The sequence below is a fragment of the Peromyscus leucopus genome, chromosome 11 (genome assembly GCF_004664715.2).
Source record: "Peromyscus leucopus breed LL Stock chromosome 11, UCI_PerLeu_2.1, whole genome shotgun sequence".
NCBI classification, from domain to species: domain Eukaryota; kingdom Metazoa; phylum Chordata; class Mammalia; order Rodentia; family Cricetidae; genus Peromyscus; species Peromyscus leucopus.
This window is the reverse complement of record NC_051072.1, coordinates 40,584,767-40,606,129: the sequence shown is the minus strand read 5'-3', so window position 1 is coordinate 40,606,129 and position 21,363 is coordinate 40,584,767. Positions and strand designations below refer to the sequence as shown.

Below are 21,363 nucleotides of genomic sequence, written 5' to 3'. Positions count from 1 at the left end.
CAGGTCTTAAAGGCAGGTCCAGACCTGACCCACAGTAAGGGTGGCTATGCCATGGATAGGCACTCTTATTTCTGGTAAGAATATTTATTCCTCCAAGGCTAATTTGACTCATTTATTGAGCTGTATCTTAAGATTCTTTGAGCTAGTTCATCCATCGCTGTGGTTTGTTTTGTTTTGACTTTTAGAATTGTGGACCAGGAGGTAATTCATTGACTATGGCTTTTGCGGTACCCACTCTATACCCAGGCAGAGACACAGGAAGCTCAGCTAAACATGGAGAAAGGAAAGGATAGCCCCGTGTTTAAAATGAGACTATGACCTAGGTGGTGGTTGTAAAGACATTAAATATGAAAGAATGGTAACTCTGGCTAAACTAAGCCCATGAAAATGATAGGAAAAAGACTAGAGGTTATGGAACACTAAGAAATGGAAGACAGTATATTTCTAATGTGTGCTCCAATATGAATGTGCAAAATTCAAATGAATAAAACCATTGATTCATGTTTACCTCATTATCTTCCCAAATCCTATTCAATTTATAAATAAAAGAGGCCTTAGCTGTGCTAGAAATTGGATCAAAGTTCCATCAATAGGTCTGAAACTTCACTTAGATCAGCATACTGTAACAATCACCTCTAACAGTCTGTAACAGCCTCCTATAACTCTAGCTCCAGAGGATCCTATGTCCTCTTTTGGCCTCTGTGGGCACCCGTATACTAGCGGCATACATACACACACACACACAACTGTAAAGAAATGAAAACGGGTGGAGAGATGGCTCAGCACCGCTGCTCTTCCGGAGGATTGAGGTTCAGTTCCCAGCACCCACATGGCAGTTCATAACCAGCTCCAGAGGACCTGACACCCTCATTTGGCCTCCTCAGGCACTGTATGCACATGGTGCACAGACATACAAACAGGCAAAACACCCAAACACATAAAATAAATGTAAATAAAATCTAAAACAGCCAAAACTTCAAAATAAATACACAAAAATGAAGTCTACTAATGTTAAAGTCAATCAACATAGTTCAACATATAATCAACAGAAAGAAGAGAGGAAGGAAGAGAACCACTATGTCACACGCAAAAAGGAAACGATGTAAAAGCATATTATTAAGTGAAAAGCCCGTCTAAAAAGGCAATATACTACATAGTTACATCTCTATGGCATCTTGAAAGAGTAAAACTACCAGGACAGTAGAGAGTCAATGGGGGAGAGAATGGGGCACACCCCGATGCAGGACGCTGGCAATGGCACAGTGGGGGAGGGGAAAGGCTGTTAGGAGCTTCCATTCAGCTTTTCCGTGAGCCTAAAACAGGTCTAAAAATGAAGCCAGGGCCAGTTAGATGGTTCCAAAAGCAAAGGTACTTGCTTCCGAGCCTGACGACATGAGTTTGAACCCCCAAACCCACAAAGTGGAGGGAGAGAACCACCATCCCAAGCTGTCTTCTGACATCCACAAGTGCACTGTGGCATGGGTGGGCATGCCCACACATGTACACAAACCAAATAAACAAGTAAATATTAATGTTAAAAGGTCAGTCCATACATTTCAGCTCATGCGAGAAAACAGTTTCAAGATCCACTTACGAAAAGAACCTCTGGGCTAACAGAGAACAGCAAGGAACTATTAAGCTTACAAAGGGAATTTTTAAAGCTGCATCAGAGAGACAGTTCCATGGGTAAAGTGCTTGCTGTCCAAGTGTGAGGACCTGAGTTCAAATCCCCAGCACCCACGTAAAAAGTCAGCTCTGTAGCATGTACCTGTAATCCTAGTGCCGAGGAGATGGAGACAGGAAGATCCCTAGGGCGTGCTGGCCAGCCAATCCAGCTGAATCAGAGCTCTGGGTTCAAGAGACCGTGCCTCAAAAAACAAGGTAGACAGTGCCTGAAGAAGCTGCTGACACTGGTCTCTGGTTTCCATACACAGATATATGTTCATAGGAACACACACACACACACACACACACAAATAAGTAAAGCCAAATAAAAATCCCAGCACTGGAAAAGGGAAGGCAGGTGTTGGGAATATTATTTTAAGGTGTGTTACTTTTGTTTATGTTGCATTTGTTTAACTTTGTGAAGCTGTGTTACTGTGCCTGTCTAAAACACCTGATGATCTAATAAAGAGCGGAATGGCCAATGGTAAGGCAGGAGAAAAAATAGGCAGGGCTGGCAGGTGGAGAGAATAAATAGAAGGAGAAATCTGGGAGGAAAAGAAGTAGCCAGAGGAGGAGGACATCAGGGGCCAGTCACCCAGCTGCACAGCAAGCCAGAGTAAGAAATAATGAAAGGCAAACAGAAATAGAGATGGGTAAAAGCTCAAAGGCAAAAGCTAGAAGAGATAATTTAAGTAAAGCTGGCTATCAATAAGCCAAGCTAAGGCCAGATATTTATAATTAAGAATAAGCCTCCTCGGGTGATTTATTTGGGAGCTGAGTGGCAGGGCCCCTCAAAAGAGCAAAAACAACCAACAACAGGCAGGTGGATCTCTTTGAGTTCATGGCCACGCTGGTTTACACAGTGAGTTGCAGGCCAGCCGAAACTACATAGAGAGGCTGCTTCAAAGAAGAAAACAAAAAACAAAACAATAAAAAAGTACCCTTTATAATATCAAACAGAATAAACTTCTAAACAAATAAAATACATGTACACTCCCTATGCTGAAAACTACAAGAGATAAAAGAAATCAAAGAACCAAGTCCAAATTCAGCTCAAGCAGACTGTGACATCAAATCTCACTCTCTAAAGAAGACATTATCTAATTTATTTCTCTTGACTTCCAAAAATGTCTGGCAAAGCCAGGTAAGTACTTTTTTATTTTCATTTTACAGAGCAAGTTGGAGCTACTGAGCTTGTATGGAAATTAAGTGATAAAAAAAGGCTAAAAATCAGCCATGCCTCTGGGGAAATGAAAACTAAAGTTCATGGAAAACCTATACGTGAATGTTTATGGCAATTCTATCCACAAGCACCAAGAGCTGGCAGCAGCCCAAATGGTCTTCAGTGGGTAAATGTACAAACTACAGTGTGTGTATATATATATATATATATATATATATATATACACACAATTATATATATTTAAAACAACCCACTGATACATACAATGACTCTCAAAGGCGTTATGATGAAAAATAGAAGGTGCCATTTTCAAAAAGTTACATACGGTATGACTCTCTCTATGCAATAGTCTCAAAAAGACAGAACAATAATTGACATAACAATCAGCTACCAAGGTTACGAACTGAAAGAATAACTTCTGAGGATTAGCATGTGGGAGATATTGAAGGTAGTAACCTGTTCTGTATCCTGATTGTGATGAGGTCAGATGAATCTCTGACAGGTCAAATGTGAAATGTGTACCAATTTATAGCACTTGAATCTGGAGACAGTTCGTGCTGTGTGTGAGTGCTGTGTGCATTACACGCACCTGAGTGTGCCAGTGCACACACCTGTGCACACACATGTGGAGGCCAGAGCTGAATAGCAGGTGTTTTCCTTATATTCTCTACCTTATTACCTTGAGACTGTCTCTGAGTTGGAAACTTGCCTACTGGCTAGGAAGCCTGACCATCCACCACCCATCCCTCAGAGCTGCCTGTCTGTTCCTGAAATGCTGGAGTTGCCAGGTATACACAGCCATGCCTGGCTTACACACAGCCATGCCTAGCTTACACATGGCCATGTCTAGCTTTTTACATAGGTGCTAGGGATTCAAACTCAGCTCCTCATATCTGCTGAACAAGTGTTATAACACAACAAGCCATTCCTTAGTCCTTGAAAACAAAACAAAACAATTTATTAGCAGTAAAATGAACTTAAAGAAAAAACTGAGCTATCACTATGTACCAACTAATTAGCTAACATGAAGAAAATGAACCCTCCAGCATTGCCGGTGGGGAAATAAAATGATATCATTTACTTTTGTTTGTTTCTGGAGACAGGGTTTCTCTGTGTGTCCCTGGCCACCCCAGAATTTGCTCTGTAGACCAGGCTGGCCTCGAACTCACAGAGGTCTGCTTGTCTCTGCCTCTAGAGTGCTGAGATTAAAATCGTGCACCACCACATCCAGCTTGGTAACATCATTTTGTCTATTTATTTATTTATTTATTTATTTCCTTCCTTCCTTCTTCCCTCCCTCCCTCCCTTCTTTTCTTTTTTCTTTTGAGGTAGTGTTTCTCTGTGTAGCCCTGGCTGTCCTGGAACTATCTCTGTAGCCCAGGCTGGCCTCGAACTCACAGAGATCCACCTGCCTCTACCACCTGAGTGCTGGGATTAAAGGCAAGCACCATCACGGTCACTTTGTTTCTTATAAAGTGAAGCATACACCTACCGGTTGGTCCAGCCATTCTCCCTGTAGACCTTTTAAAAAGAGAACTGAAAGCATTATATCTATACAACGCCTTATCTACATGGATGCTAATAATTCATTTGTGACAGCCTTAAACTGGTAATAATCCAAAGATTTCTGAACAGGAGAATGGTTAAGCAAACTACATTACATTCCACACACTGGAACACTAGCATAGGGTTACAATTTTGGTACACAGGAGGGTGAATTTCAAAATAATTATCCTAAGAACCCAGAAAGAAACCTAAAGAGTTACTATATATTTTCACTTATAAAATCTGTAGAAAATGCAGAGCAATCAATCCATCGAGTCAAAAATCAGATCAGTGGTTGTCTAGGTACATGAAGCAGGCGCAGCATATTTAAATGCTCAGTGGGTAAAAAAAAAAAAAAAGTCCAAGGTTGTAAGTTATAGAAAAGGGCTAAGCAGTGTCTGGAGAGATAGCTCAGAGGTTAAGAGTGATAGCTGCTCTAATAGAAGACCCAGGTTCAAATCCCATCTCCCACATGGTGGCTAAACAACCGCCCTTAACTCCACTTCAGGAAACGTCCTCTCCTGACCTTTATGGCATGTAGTGTGCACACATAAATGCAGGCAGTAAACATAAAATTAAAAAAAAAAAAAAACTTTTTAAAAGCTAAGTAAAACAATTTTATAAACATTTAACATAGTTAATAAGTGTGAGAAGTGAGTGAAACAGTGCCAGATGGGTCTTCAAGTGTCCCAGTAGTGACACTACTACTATCTCTTTCCTGTAAGACCACTGGGACAAGGTGAGAATAAACGACTTGTCTCTCAGCTACTTCAGAGCTGAAGTTCTACCCTAACTTCTTTCTTCTCCCACGTCTGAGACTCTCTAATGGAGCAATAGAGAAAAATAGAAGACATTGTGAAAGCCGCTATGTGGCGTGCTGTCAAAAAAAAAAAAAAAAAAAAAAAAAAAAAAAAAAAAAAACCCAAAAAAACAAAACAAAACAAAAAAAGAATGGAACACCTCCTTTTTTTGTTTGTTTGTTTTATTTTTCGAGGCAGGATTTCTCTGTGCAGCCTTGACTGTCCTTGAACTCGCTTTGTACACCAGGCTGGCCTCGAACTCAAGAGATCCGCCTGCCCCAGCATCCAGAGTGTTGAGATTAAAGGCAGGTGCCACCACTTCTGGCTAAAATGGAGCACTCCCCAAACAACACGCTCCACTTCTTGAAAATATCTTTAGAGATGTTTCTGAAATCGACCTGCACAGGGTCGATTGGTTCACAAACTCCTTGGGAAGGAAACGGGAACTGCTAATTAGAAAAGATCAGTGTGTCTGGATAGTTCCTAGTTTCAAGGATGGCTACAAACAGGGCGAGCGCCCCAGCCACAGCGCCACTGGGAAAGGTAAACTCTGAGGACAGCAGGGAGCTAAAGACCAAGCTGGGCACCGGCGCAAAGTCTTTCCCGATGCTCCCCAAACCCCTCTGGCAGATCTTGGAGGACTCGGTCCAGACTTCGTCGACCAAGCCCTCGCACCCCGGGACAGACAGGGGCCAGGACACCCGAGGCCCGGCCCCAGATTTGCAGTGACAGCCACCTGCCCGGGACGCGCAGCGACCCGCGGCCGCTTCTCGCTCTCACCTCTCCAGTTCTTGTACTCGGGGATGAAGTAGTATTTGTTCCCCAGATGGTCCGTGCCCACGTGCTCCCTCACCTCCTTCGACAGGGAGCCCCACACCGAGCGCAGCAGACCCCGCCACCAGCCCATGCCGCCGCCGCCGCCGCGCAGCTCAAGGTCCCTCGGGCTCGCGCCGGCCGGGAGACCCCGCCCACGCCGGGCCCCGCCCCCTGCTCTGACTCGCGTTCGCCCGCCTCCCAGTAAAGGCGCTCTCCGTTGGTTCACGTCCTCTCACGGCTTGGCCAATAGGAGACCCCGTTGTTACAACCCCCCGGTCCCGGTTGTGTCATGGCGGCTCCGAGGCTTCCAGCCGGTGAGTGGGACCGAGATGTTGAGCTTTTTGTACGCTCGGCAGTCGGGGTTGGAGGACCCTCTTCGCTTGCGTAGAGCGCAGTCCACACGGAGGTAAGGCACGCCTGGTCGGTCCCCGTGACGTGCCAAGTGAGAGTCTGGAGCAGGGAGTTAGGGTGGCAGGACCACACTGGTCGAAGATGAAGAAGTCGGCCGGTGCCAGAAGAGGAAGACAGACCCGCGTGGGCATGGAGAGCAGAGTAGGAGGGTGAAACGCAGGTCGCAGTCACTGTAGCTTGGCGTCTGCTTGAAGAATGAAGCTGAAGGTTGGGAGGGGAGTCGCGTTAGGTCACTGTCGCTCCAGGAGAGCTGATGGGCGTGCAGGGGAGTGTAAGGTTGCAAGTGGAATGCATAGATCTGGGAAATGTGGGAGAAATCGATCTGATGATGTATGGAGCTTGATTCTCAGGTATAATATGCCTGGTGGGTTGAATGCTGGTGGCGTACTCGAGAGTTTCCCAAGGGGTTGTAGTTTTGCACTGTTTCGAAATATCCCATAGGATACCGGAACAGGACAACTGGCCAAGAAAACAGACGGCAGCGTAAGGTGGGAGGCCGCCTCCAGCCTCAGAAGTGCTCGCTCATCATTTTTTGTCCTATTCTTGTCAATCTGAAATGAGTCACTAGATTTGGCTCGCTCAAGGTGATCGAATTACCGAAGGTCACCAATACTAGGAATTAAGAGACCACTGGGAGCCGTTTCCAGGCTTCCTTGATCAATGAGAAACAAACAAAACAACAAATTATTCTGCTAGGTAATCAGTTGCCTGCTTTCAACAATTATGTGTTTTATATACTGAAATATAATTATATTGCCTTCGTTTTTACATTTTGGTGTTCTATATTTAGAATGATACGTTCCAAAAATTATTTAAGTTGTTTTAACTAAATGAGTTAATATGCAACCTTTTTTAAAGCCACATTTTGATTAGTTCTAAACATGATGAGGGTTTGTATCTGCTTCTGATGTTCTCATCAATTCGTGCAGAAATGATTAAGTCTTTTTTAATTCACTTCTCGAAATGATTGTCTTTTTTAACTCACTTCGCACATACACATGAGTACAATGCACACAGAGTACAATGCACACAGAAGCCGAAAGATGGTGTTGTATCTCCTGAAGCTGGAGTTACAAGCATTTTGAACTGTCTCATGGGGGTGTTAGGATCTGAATGCTAGTCCTCCGAGAGAGCAGTACACACTCTTAATCCCTAAGCCATCTTTTCAGCCCCTCCGAAAGCATTTTGTATTCCCAGTAGCCAATTCGAGGGGCTGGAAAAGTGGCTCCGTGGTTTAAAGCACTTGCTAGGGTTGGGGAATATTATTATAAAGTGTGTTGAATTTTTTTCCCTACTGCTTTTGTTAACAATTTAAAGATGTGTTTGATTAAATAAAATTATCCTATGAGCAGGAGGCTGAGTCAGCAAGAAGCTGACAGGAAGTGATAAGAAACCAAGTGTAGCAAGGGTTTTTTAAGTGGGGGCTGAGAGAAGGACACTGGATTGGGGTTTGTTTGTTTGTTATGTTGTGTTTCTTTTTCTTTCTTTTCTTTCTTTCTTTCTTTCTTTCTTTCTTTCTTTCTTTTCTTTCTTTCTTTCTTTCTTTCTCTTTCTTTCTTTCTTTTCTTTCTTTCTTTCTTTCTTCTTTCTTTCTTTCTTCCTTTCTTTCTTTTTCTTTCTTTCTTTCTTTCCTTCTTCTTTTTTTTTTTTTTTCAAGATGCCTGCCAAGGGAGAAAATTAGCTACTTGCTATTCAGCCTCTCTGAGGGAGCAGAATTCCACCCAAGCCTTGAATCGTGAGTGCTGTAGATTTAGAAAAGTTCCCTTAGTAGCTTTGAAAGACTCAGTAACAAATTCCCCTCAGGCTGAGGCCATGGCAGCGGAAGCACTGCTTAAGGGGCAGTCACTGTAGATAATAATAATAATAATAATAATAATAATAATATAATAATAATAACATGCTATTGTTGCTTTTGTGGAGGGCCTAGGTTCTATTTTAGCACTCACATCGTGGCTCAAAACCATCTGTAACTCCAGTTTCAAAGAATCCAGAGCCCTCTTCTGGCCTTCACTGGCATCAGGCATACATGCAGTGCACATATAGATAGGCAGAACAAACACTCATATACATAAAAATAAATAAATCTAAAAATACTTAAAAGGAAAAATAGCGAGTCCACTAAGTGCTCCACAGCCTTTTTGTTCCCCTTTAATGCTTTCATTTGGTTTATCTGAACATTATTTAGCACTCCATCTTAAATGTATCTGCCATAATTTTGACTCTTGATGTATGTAATGTGTATACCTAATGCATATACGTATATACTAGTGGCTGTATAACTTCCTCATTTACTTGGAGTTTTACTGCTTCATTTGAAATGTCAAAACTTTAGTAACCTTTACTCTCTATCCTATGTTGTTGCCATATGTAACTGTGTTTGCAAACAGTATATACCCCACCTGACAGCATTATAATTATTGTTTATAATCATCAAGCATATTTTAAGGAAAAGAATGGTCTATTCTGTTTATTCCAGATATTCACCATTTCTCTTGCTCTTTTCTTTATGAATATCCCTATTTTCCATATTATTTCATTGCCCTCTATCCAAACGTGACTTGCTAAGGTTTTTTGTTTTTTTTTTTAAAGAGCACTTCTGTCTTAATTAGGGTTTCTATTGCTGTGGAGAGACATCATGACCATGGCAACTGTTGTAAAAGAAAACATTTAATTGGGGCTGGCTTACAGTTCAGAGGTTTAGTCCATTTTCTTCATGGTGGCATGCAAGCAGACATGGTACTGGAGATGGAGCTGAGAGTTCTGCATCTTGATCCACAGGCATCAGAATGCAACTGTGTACAGAGTGTAACTTGAACATATATGAGACCTCGAAGCGCACCCCCACAGTGACCCAGTTCCTCCAACAAGGCCATACCTAATAGTGCCACGTCCTATAGCCAAGCATTCAAACACATGAGTCTTTGGGGCCATGCCTATTCAAACCACCATAACATCTGATGGCCGCACAGATTTTGAAGGGGAAATGCTGTCACTGAAATCATTTTTTTTTCCTTTACAGATTGACAGTTTGGTTGCTTTAATGCTGTCTTTAGGTGTCAGTATTTAGCTGTGGTATATCAGAGTAGGCTGTGGTTTCAAATCCTTTTAGGTCTCCAGGGGCATGCCACTCACTGGGCAGGCAGTGGCCAAGTGGCACTTGGTTGAGTCTGGAAAGTCGTTTGCAGGGTATTTGGGGTCGGATCTCTGCATGTTCCAGTAGAGAGTGAGTCCTGGAGTCCATAAACTGTTCTATGAGGTGGCCTTCCTGATCTCCGTCTTTGCTATGATTGCCCAACTTTCTGAAACTCTGGTTACTGTCATACCACACATTTCATGTTTGGACCCAAGGCAGAGTTCAAAAGAATAAAGACAGGTTTAAAAAAAAAAAAACAATCAAGGCACTAAAGAGAAAAGAAAATAATTCACTTTGTTTAAACTGTGTTGACTATAGTTTGCATTTCTACAGTCTTAAAGAGACTCTTTTAATGTGTAATTCAAACGTTTATCCACTGGGTGTCCTCAGTCAAATTTATCAGAATTTAACTCTTCTTGAAAGTTTATCCATAGATACCTTATTAAGAACTTAAACTCTAAATGAAATTTAAAGTAATATTTCAGTGAAATGTTTGCATGTAGTTGTTGGTATCTTGTTTTAGAGGCTGACATTTACAAATCTGAACACCTTTAAATATGGTAAGACTAAAGACTTGCAACATTTGTGGTAATCTATGTAATCTTGGGGAAATAAGGAATTTGCTTATGTTATATTTTTTCTTCTTACTAAGTTTTCTCTTCTTAATTTTGAAGGGTCCTGTCACTGGAGCTGAACAAAGACAGAGATGTTGAAAGAATCCACTGCAGTGGAGTTAACACCCTTGATATTGAGCCTGTTGAAGGAAGATAGTAAGTTGGAGCTTCACTTTTCTTTTTAAATGAGACACAGTCAAATCTTGTCTTTTCAGATAGATTAGTTGACATTGCTTACAATATGTTAAGAAAATTATAATTCTAGCATTTGTTGAGTTGGCATTTATTCATTTAAAATAAAAACAGAAAATCAAATATGCAAAATGTTGTCAGATTTTCGATCCTCCAAAATACTGTGACATAAATATATTCATATTAAATCAATAAACCAGGAATTGACATTGATGCAGGAGGCTTCTAAGTGCTGGGATGTATCTTAGGTGCTCTTTGAAATATAGCTGTTACTTTCAAGAAGCCTAATGGGGCCTTGAATATAAAAAGTGTTTGTCAAATGAAGTTTGAAGCAATAATTTTACTGAATACGTAGCAACTCTGTGACCTTGTGCAGTTTACCTACCCTTTCAAATTTTCAGTTGCCATAGCTATTTGATGGGAATGGTTATGCTTAGCTTATTTGTCCTAAGGATTTGAGAAAATCTGTATTGAAAGCAGCTTCACGTGCATGTTAATTGTTTCAGCTCATTGCCCACACTGTAACTGAACGTGTTCCCCTAGTCACAACTCATCATCACACCACACTACTCATATGGGAAGGTTTGGGGGAGGGTCAGCTCTATGGCAGAATGCATGATTTGCGCACACAAGGATCTGGGTTCAATCTAGAGCAGAAAGGGCCGGTAAGGAAGGTGGGCTCAGAGCCCTTCATGTGAGCTGAGGTTGTAGTTCAGTAATAGACCCTCACCTAGTATGTACACTGTCCTGGATTCAAGCCATGGCACTGCAAGGAACTAAAACCAATCAATCTTTATGTGGTCTACAATTAGACTATGTATTAAAAAAAACCTAAGGAAAATAGTCGCTTGTGCTGTGGTCTATTCAGCAGTCACCCTAGAGGTTTTGTTTCATAGTGAAGAATTGTCATTCACTTTAACATAAGCCAGGTGGGTCTGGCAGACTTGCACTTTCTACTTCACCTCTGCCATAATAATAGTGTGGAAGAAGTGTGTGATAAACAGAGTTCTCTTTTAGCACCTGGTTACATTTAAAAGATGGAACACTGAACTGGTTGTTTGAACCGTAGGCCCCAGGCTGGGATGCCCCGCCCAACCTTGATGCAAGGGGAGGAGCTTGGTCCTACCTCACCTTTGATGTGCCATGAGAGGCCTGCCCCTTTCTAAATGGAGGAGGGGTGGATGGGGAGGGTAAATGGGAGGTGGGGGGAGGGAACTGGAAGAGAGGAGAGGGGGAGCTGTGGTTGGTATGTAAAATAAATTAAAAAAAAAATAATAAAAAAGAGGGTGCACAATCTTTTGCCTGGCTTTTCAAGGCAAAACATAATTATTTCCTGTTCAGGGACAGTTGTGGGGCACTCCTTTATAAAACAGACGGAGATCCAAGGCATAAAGGACAGCTGATTTCTTTTGGTCATTGGTGCCAGTAGGGAAAATATACTAGTATTCCAGCCAGCTGTTTGGCATAGTGGTTCTATACTGTACCTATGAGGTACTGGTTAGCAGTCAGTCCGAACTGGTGGATTACAGTTTATGTATGTGTGAAATATGTTTGAGGAAAGTAGGCGGCTGAAGAACATCTTCATGATGCATCTAAAGTCTGAGCCACTTAGCACAGTAACTTTCCCTTTAATACCCGATGAAAGCTACAGCTTTTTATTTCTTTGTTTGCTAAGACATATTGTGTTTAATCCCATTTAGTAGCAAGAAGAAATAAAGATGAAAGTATATGTCAAATTGAAAGCCAAGTGTTTTCTTTAAGAAAAATCAGTGTTTGTGTAAATTGTTCACTATATTATATTAAACATTTATCATCCACTACGAACACTATATATATATAGATAGATAGATGATAGGTAGATAGATAGATAGATAGATAGATAGATAGATAGATAGATAGATAGATATAGATATAGATATACACACACACATATACACAACCAAAACAACAATGCACAGATCTGGTAGACCAGTACACAGTTCCACAATTAGGTGTTATTTTAAGAAGACTATCCATAGACTACATTTTTAGTAGGTTCAGCTATAGACAATACATTTGTATACCACCCTATGAAGATTAAGTTTTGTATGTCTTATAATTTTTTTTAATTTATTCATCTCTTGTAAGTTTCCTTTTTATAATATAAAAATAATGCCCTGACTCTAATATGGTCATGATTAGCAGAATGCTGACCTCAGAGTTAAATAATATTAGTGTCAGATACCAAATAGAAAGTCATTTAATTTCAATAATGATTAAATTTTCATGCTATAATTAAACTCAAAGGAAATATTTTGGGGATTATTTTAATAAAAATATTTCACATTATTGTAAATACCAATTCAATTTAAAGAAGCAACTCTCGAAGTGATCATTGGTGTTACACTGAGAATGCATTTACCGTACCTGGTGAAGAAGCAAAGACACGGCGGTCTGAGGACGTAGCTCAGTTGGTAGAGTGCTTGCCTAGCGTGCACATAGTCCTGGGTTTGGCACAAAGACTGGGATGGCAACAAACGCCTGTAATCCCAGCTCTCAGGAGATGAAGGCGGGACGATCAGACCGTCAGGGTCATCGGGTCATAAAGAATCCACACAAATCACAAACCATGAGTAAGTGGAAACAAACCCTGGAAACTCCAAGATGCGTGTGCTGTCAGCATTTACACGTGGCGGAAGGGGAGCTATCACAAAGTGATGGGGTAGCTGATCTGGCTGATCATCCACAAATACCAGTGGGGCAGCTGAAAGCTTAGCAGGCCAGTCTGATTACAGCAGCTGACCCCGGACAGCATGTCACACCTCAGTTACAGGTGAGTTAAAGGCCCACCTGAGGCTGGAAGGAGCTCAGTGTGCCCCTGTAATCACTCCTCGGAGCTAATAGGTCAAAGCTCCCTGCAGAAAAGCCCCACACTGAAGAATAGAGTCCAGCTTGAGCAGTCTGCATGATAGACACAAGAGGAAAAGACATCCTAGATGAGCGTTTAGGACATGAACCGAACCAGAAAATCTCTAATTAAAGGCTTCTGTTTTTAAGTATCTTATCAAAAGGAAAGGAAATATATTTTAGAAGGAGGATTTTTTGAAGATAAAAGTTTAAATGTTATTCTAAATCCAGATTCAAAAATCCAAATTCTAAATCTAAATTCTAACTTCTGAAATTCATTATGTTCCTGTGTGTGTGTGTGTACAGCTCCTGAGGCATCTGAACTTAGGTCATCATGTTTGTGTGGCAGACACTTTACCAACTGATTCATCTCTAGCCTAACCCCAAAACAATTTTAAAAGTTGAATCCATGAAAGAATAATGTAAATTCAAATTGATCTCAGAAATGAGGTTATCAAGCCCAGGAAAAATTAGAAATAAAATAAAAATATTTCAGAAATGAACCAAAGTATAAAGAACACAAGCAAATCAATACAGGGTGTAAATCCTTAGAAATCGAAGATGAAGAACAGCGAGAACTTAAGATCAGAAAGGAAGGAAACAAGGACTGGGCTGTAGCTCGCTCATTGGTGGAGTGCTTGCCCCTCATGTGTGAGGCTGTAGGTTCAATTCCAGCACTAGCCCCTCCTCCAAAAGGGAAAAGAATAGATGTGAAGACAGTCAGACAGAATAGAAGCCAAGAAGACCCAGACTGCACACGACAGGAATCCACAGAGAAGACCAATGCAAGAAAGCAGAATAAATATGAAACTATAATAAAATAAAACTGTCTACTTGGAGTAAAATCTACAACTAGAGCCGGGCATGGTGGCAACAGCCTTAAATCCCAGCACTGGGCAGTCAGAGGCCAGTGATCTCTGTGAGTTTGGGTCCAGCCTGGTCCACAGATCTACAACTGTGTATAAGGGAAAGGATCACACTGCCACTGTGTATAAGGGAGAGGGTCACACTGTCACTGTATAAGGGAGAGGATCACACCGTCACTGTGTATAAGGGAGAGGGTCACACCGTCACTGTGTATAAGGGAGAGGATCACACTGTCACTGTGTATAAGGGAGAAGATCACACCGTCACTGTGTATAAGGGAGAGGGTCACACTGCCACTGTGTATAAGGGAGAGGGTCACACCGTCACTGTGTATAAGGGAGAGGATCACACTGTCATTGTGTATAAGGGAGAGGGTCACACTGTCACTGTGTATAAGAGAAAGGGTCACACTGTCACGGAACTTTGACTTTTTGCCCAAAGGAAGACTTTTTAAATCTAAAATGCTCTGAGAATTAAGCCTTTGACATCTACTCAAGTGATTTGCGAGGCCGAAAGACAGGCGTTTGTCAGTAGCGTACAGGAATTCTTGGAGTGCTGTACTAATTGTCCTTCTTCGGCATTTTACTGAATTGAAATCAGAAAGCCAGAATAATCAGAAGGACAGAAATATAAAGGTTGATAATGACCAGTAATTCTAGAAAGTAAATGTATGACTTTGTGGATCTAGGTACTGGTTTGTCTGTTGGTATCACATCACAACAAAGAAACCAATTGTAAGTTAACATTATTTTAATTCAGTCTGGAACTTTAAGCTGGAGATTGCAGAACAAATGGCCTGGGCATTAGCATAGATGAATCACAGGAGATGGAACAGTCAGGGAGCAAAGAAGCCCAAAGGTGGGTAAAGGTCTGTGTCCATATAAAACAATCCAAAGCTCTTGAGTCATGATGTACTTCTGAGTGATGAATTATGCAGTATTCAGAAAAGAAATTCGCGATTCCTGTAAAAGTTGCAGTAATGAGTAACTGAAGGAAAAGAAGGGGGTCGTGGTTCGGACAGGTCCTGTGTGTGGACTTCCTGAGGAACCCTTGATGAGGTGCACCTGTTTTTATTTTGTGTACTGGTAGAATAAAATGTAGGATGTCTTTAAAGTTAAATTTGATCCAAAAGAGATCATTGTTCAAAAAGATTTTTATCCTGTAAAAAATACAAAGGAATGGTACCCTGAATGAGGTAAAAAGAAAGAAACAGTGAAAATATTGACTGTGAAATAGTTTGTGTTCCAATGTATGGAAAAGTCAAAGTCTTCCCTTTTGTCGGCTTTGTTCTGAATTCACTGCGCTATTCACCACCTATTATTTTCTAAACTGAAAATATGGCTGTCAGGGAAGTCAGTTAAATGTTACAGCTTCAAATTCAAAGGTTTTTTTCAGATAATGTGAATAAATAAAACAAAATCATAATCGGAAAGCCAATAGTCTAGTAGCAGTAGCTCGTAAACAAGCTTGTAGCTATCTTAGGCAGATTCAAGGATCCTAGGGAAAGTATGTGAAGTACCAAGAATATCCTACAAGTTCATTTTGCAAGTTAGTTAAATTAATATAAAGAACTTTCTGTTGTCAAATATGTACTTAACGTGTTACTTAAACTATTTAGAAGTCATTTTACAGAATGTTTTAATCAAATAATTTACCGTCTCTACCAATGTAATAGACGAGTGGAAGAACAGCATTTTTCTTTTAGCACCCTTTGCTATTAAAAGTAAGACTGAGTAGCTGGGAGCGGTGGTGGCGCACGCCTTTAAACTCGTACTCGAGGCAGAGGCCGGCGGATCTCTGTGAGTTCTGGGCCAACCTGGTCTACTGAGTTCCAAGACAGCCAGGGCTACACAGAAAAAAAACAAAAACAAACAAACAAAATATGTAAGACAGTGTGTGGATCTTAGACCTCTCATCTCTCTCCCTTCTCCCTTCCATACTTCAGCAATATATTTCTTTCTCAGCCACTAGACTGAGTTTAGATTGTGACTTTCACACACCTCGCTGGCTACTTTCTCTTCCAGGTACCAGTTTAAATACTACGTAACCGAGGATGCCGTCCTTGAAGCTTCAGACTAAAATAAAAGGAGCTTATTGCCACAGCGGTCCCAATTACAACTTACAGTTTGTGAGATAGATACAAGATCTCTTCTGTTAGACTCACCTTCCAGTTGGTCAGGGGTGTGCCTGGGTTGTTCACAGTTCATTAGCAGAGTGCCTTATGCACTGTAGGATAAATGAATTGAATGAGGAAGCCAGCTTCCATTTGCTGTCACAGCAGCTTTGTCATTTAGGTGAAAATGCCCCTCCCCCACTTGGTTATTACTATTCTCACAAATGTTGAAATGTTAAGTGGGTGATGTAACAGATAGCTAATGTCAGTAATAGGCTAATTCTGTTTTCATTTAGGTCAGATTTAAGACGACACGTAAAGTGATATTGTAATGTTTTACTTTCTTAAGTAAATGCCTTTGCTTATTTTATTTATTTATTTCTATCACCTTTATTTCTATCACCTTTCCTTTTTTGCAGTTGTGGAGATAAACTTGAAATGATCGAAGATTGAGTTTTGCTGTGTTTGTGCTTTTGTAAATGTTAAGAAATTCCAGCTTATTTAAGTCTGTTAGGATTCACTGTACTTGTTATCTCAATACTTAGGGGTATATGTAGGTCAGCATTCACAGATAGGAAATGGCCATCAGCAGGTGGACTTCCTGCATTGATCATGTGACTCTCTTGTTGTCAGCATGCTCTCGGGTGGCTCAGATGGTGTGATTGCACTCTATGACCTTGAGAACGGCAGCAGACAGCCCTATTACACATGTAAAGCAGTGTGTACCGTTGGCAGGTGTGTATTTGAAAGTGTAACTTGGGAATATGTAAACAGTTCAGTATGTTTGCATCAAGTGCAGAAATGAAAATAGCAGTCATATGCATGGCATAAGCAAATTTTTCAGTTGACAGTGATATCCCTTGATGCTTTCTTGAAAACAATTAAAATTCAGTAGATTTTTTTTGTCATGTGACTTCCTCCAGACAGTTTTTGTATCAGCTTCCAAATGAAATTTAAAAAAACCATTTTGTGTCTTTTTTGTTTTGTACCTACAGAGTATACCTCAGTAACTATGGTTTTTAATACCCCTTAGTATAATGTTCATTTATGAATCTTTCAGCTAATTATAAATGCAAACTAAGTTTTCAACTCATGTTAATGGAGAACAGATTAAAAACAGGATGTAATAAATGTACAGACAGTCCTCCCACCAGAGACACACACACACACAAACACACGCATGCACACCTCGCATCCATCTTTCTTGTCTGTCTACTCACTCAAAAATGAAATGCTCAACTTGAACCAGGCAGTGGTGGTGCACACCTTTAATCCCAGCACTAAGGAGGCAGAGGCAGGCAGATCTCTGAGTTCGTGGCCAGCCTGGTCTAGAGAGAGGATTCCAGAACAGACCCAAGGCTGCACAGAGAAACTGTCTCAAAAAATTAAAGAAAAAATCTCAACTTAAAAATATACCTGCTTGTCCTGACTTCCCTGGCTATTTGATAATTTTTTTGTGCGGGTCATTTAAAGCTTTTTTGCCGTCTCTCTGATCTGTTCTTAAGTCAACTTTGCCTTAGAGACTAGCTGCCAAGGTGTGCTCTCACAGGAATCAGCTCGCAGAGCTCAGCAGCCACCCTGCTGTTGGTGTCCCAAAGCACTGGGAAGGCCCTAGGTCATGGTGTCCCTGAGATTTATAATTGTGTATTCACAGTGCTGATTCATTTTAGAAACACATGTTTTGGAAAATCTCTCTGAGGCTCAGCTTGTTTTGTTTTAGAGGTAATTTTATTTGCTCTATCATTCTTACTAAGTTTCTGTGATAATTATTTTTAAAGCATGTTGAAAGCTGTAAAAACTGCTGTGTAAATGGAAAGGAATATAGCTAAAGAAAAAGTTAGGGGTCAGCTAGGTGGCTCAGTGGGTAAACGCATTTGTCACTCTACCTGATGGCCTTAGTTCTGCCCCTGACACCCACATGGTAGGAGAGAACGCCCAGGTCCCTTTAGCAAACAACAGCAGTAGGTAAGTTGCCGCAGAGCCTATGAACTCCCTAGCATGGGCTTTTGACTAAGTTTACAGTACCAGGCACAAACTCCTTTCTGTGGAACAGACCTCAAATCCAGTCTTGACACTGTTCATTTACCACCTTGCCTGGCAGGTTGGTATTGTAGGATTCAGGTCCATTTCTGGGTAGTATGTATCATTGATGAGTCTTCTCTCCTAGGGGCCTGCATAACACCTCCCCACACTATGAGAGCTAGCCAGCTGGGAGGAGGGTTGCGGGTCAGTTCCAGCTTGACTTCTCCATGTCCTACAACCAAGGTATACTGTGTCTTCAGCAATACTGTCTTCCTGTCTAGTTAATGATGGGCAACCAAGAGTAGTAACGATAGCCTAGAGCCTCCCTGAGTGGTGGCACGGTATGGGACCTGCTTTTTCAGAGGCTTGAGCCGTTTACACACTTCCGTCAACCTTAATCAAAGGAAAAGATAAATTCTAAAGTGCTGGCCTGGAACTCAGAGATCCGCCTGCCTCTGCCTCCTGAGTGCTGGGATTAAAGGTGTGTGCCGCCACCACCTGGCTTTAAATTAATAGTCAATTTTAATTTAATAATTTTAAAATAATGTTATCTGAGGTTAAAATTTAACACATTAAGTTTATTAAATAGTGAAATGGATATATTTTATATATTTGACATATATGTATATATGTGCTATATAATGTTACTCTATGAAGAAATGTGATTTGATAGGTTTTTTGGTGTGTAATATAAGTAAATATCCAATGTGTCTGACTTTTATTCCTAAGTTCAAACTCTATGACTTTGCATTTCAAAATGATTATTTTATAATATCATTTTAAAAAATAATTTCAGAAAATTTATTATTAGTATTTTGGCTTAGGCCACTTTGTAATATTTATTGTTGGTATACTTAATTTGTTTGTTCTTGAGCATTAAAAAGATTCTACTACCAAAATTCTTACTAAATGTACACAAGAATAATATCATATATAAGAGAGTGATTCAACATTGTGTCCTGTTTTAAAATTTAAATTAAAATATAAATGAGCTTTTGTTTATATTTCTACAATAAGGACTGGTTTTATTTAAAACAACTCATCAGAAAGTCTATTTTGAAATCAAGATTCTTAGAGCATATCAAAGTTGATTCTGCTTATTTTAAATAGAGACTTATTTAAGTGACAATTGTATCTCATGAAATTGTGGAGAAAATTAGAGAACCAAACTTACCAAATAAAAGAAAGAAAGAAAGAAGGAAGGAGGGAGGGAGGAGAGAGAGAGAGAGAGAGAGAGAGAGAGAGAGAGAGAAAAGAAAGAAAGGAAGGAAGAAAGGAAGGAAGGCAGGCTAACTCAGGGAACACAGCCAGGGTCACACACTACAGAAGTAATTCCCTTTGAACTTTGGTACATGTGACCAACGTAGGCCCAGTTCTACAGCCCTGACTAGTGGCTGACTCTCCTCGGGATTTCTATTCAGACCTGGAGATTCAGAGTTCCAAACAGATCAATAAAGCTCAGCACACAGCTTTGCCCTTGGTGCCAAGGAACAGGAAAAGACAATGCACAGAGTCCCTCAATTTCTATAGCAGAAAGTAGGTACTTGCTCTCAGCAAAACATAGGTTCCCTGTAACTAGGAGGAGTTTGAATCCTTAGCAGAAAAAGAAGGAAAGGCTCCTGTGTACTGCCATCCACACATTTGCCTGTCCAACATCTGTATATGCCTCCCTCATAGCCTTTAAAAATGCAGTCCTGACATAACCTAATGTTGTATCTACAATATCAGAATTATAAAATTGTGGGCTCAAGTATACAGTTAACCCATACAAAATGATGGAGAAAACGGTAAAGTTAGTTAATACACATACAAATGCACACACACAGAGCAAGCCTTCAGGACCTTGCTTCTGTTCAGCAGTACAAATGCTCAGTCAGGGTCCTTGGTCTAGTATTGAGACTTAGACCTTCACTCTTGGGAATTAAAGCCCATAGTGGTCCTGTTTGCACAGAGTTACATAATGGTCTCTAAACTTTTTTCTCCCAGGTACAAATATAGCAAGCAGTATAATGACCTGTTTACTCATCACCCGACCTTCGTAACTGTCAATCACAAGCAGTTTCATATCCACCACATACTCATCCAGTTTCAGGGTTTTTGTTTGTTTGTTTTTGTTGTTTTGTTTTGTTTTGTTTTGTTGAGACAGGTTTTCTCTGTGTAGCTTTGGAGCCTATCCTGAGACTCACTCTGTAGCCCAGGCTGGCCTTGAACCACCGCCCGGCCAGTTTCAGGATTATCTTTAAGTAAATCCCAAATAAGATCATTGCATCCATAATTACTTGTTTGTGTCACTGAAGTGAAGACTTTTTTGGTAAATGTAACCCTAGTACCAGTATCTCACATACACAGTGATCCCTGGAATCAAACATCTAGTGTTCAGATTTCCTTCATTATCTCAAAAGTATCACAATGCCAGTTTATTTAAGATTGAGGAAAGTAAGGTGGCATACATACTGTGTTGATGACTGGTTCAGAGAATCCACCCTGTCTTTTTAAGCAGGACAGCCTTTCACAAGATGCTATATGTAACTGCATGATGGGTTACGTGAAACTAGCAGATCCCATTGATACCCACCAATTGCATTCTTTTGTCCCAGAGTAAGTTTCTTGGTAAACAGTATTGTGTGGATCCCCATGGCAGTGTGTGAAGCATTCCACAGTTCTAATAATGATAGGTGAGAAAAGAATTACCAAAGATGTATTTCTTCTAGTAAGGAAAACCACTGCCACCTGCAGGGTGAAAGAAGTCCACTGTAGTTGGCCAACACCACCCACCCCCCTACCCCACCCCCCGACCGTACAATACAGGAGTGAGTGATACCCGGTATCCCACATGATGAGCCTTAGGAGAAGGCAAGCCCCCAACATCTCACTGTGGGAACTTAACCTGGAGATGCCTAGACATTCTCTCTCCCCTTCTGAACAGGGGCGCGTGATGTGAGTGCAGCGATCTGTAGCTTCCTGCCCACGTCTGCTACTTTTTTTTTTTTTTTTTTTTTTTTTGGCCATTAGTTCTTTATTAGACCATCAGGTGTTTTAGACAGACACAATATCACACTTTCACAGAGTTAAACAAATGCAACATAAACAGAAGTAACACACCTTAAAATAATATT

At 40.8% G+C, this 21,363-nt stretch overlaps 2 protein-coding genes across 6 annotated transcripts in view; one reads left to right on the top strand and one right to left on the bottom strand.

The window, feature by feature from the left end:
* Ndufaf2 (NADH:ubiquinone oxidoreductase complex assembly factor 2) overlaps positions 1–6,154 on the bottom strand; it is a 111,697-nt gene extending 105,543 nt beyond the window's left edge. Inside the window, exon 1 of the mRNA XM_028884249.2 lies at positions 5,974–6,154. Coding sequence (XP_028740082.1) covers positions 5,974–6,100 — 127 coding nt within the window. The 5' untranslated portion in view covers positions 6,101–6,154. The remainder of the gene's footprint in view (positions 1–5,973) is intronic.
* Positions 6,155–6,276: 122 nt separating this feature from the next.
* Positions 6,277–21,363, top strand: part of Ercc8 (ERCC excision repair 8, CSA ubiquitin ligase complex subunit) — a 39,611-nt gene continuing 24,524 nt past the window's right edge. The window contains exons 1-3 of one of the 5 annotated variants that reach the window (XM_028884285.1): positions 6,277–6,415; positions 10,228–10,323; positions 16,859–16,960. In XM_028884285.1, coding sequence (XP_028740118.1) covers positions 6,339–6,415; positions 10,228–10,323; positions 16,859–16,960 — 275 coding nt within the window. In that variant the 5' untranslated portion in view covers positions 6,277–6,338. Of the gene's footprint in view, positions 6,416–10,227; positions 10,324–16,858; positions 16,961–18,392; positions 18,491–21,363 lie in introns of those variants that run through there. The other 4 variants (XM_028884305.2, XM_028884293.2, XM_028884299.1 and 1 more) reach the window with 4 other exon arrangements.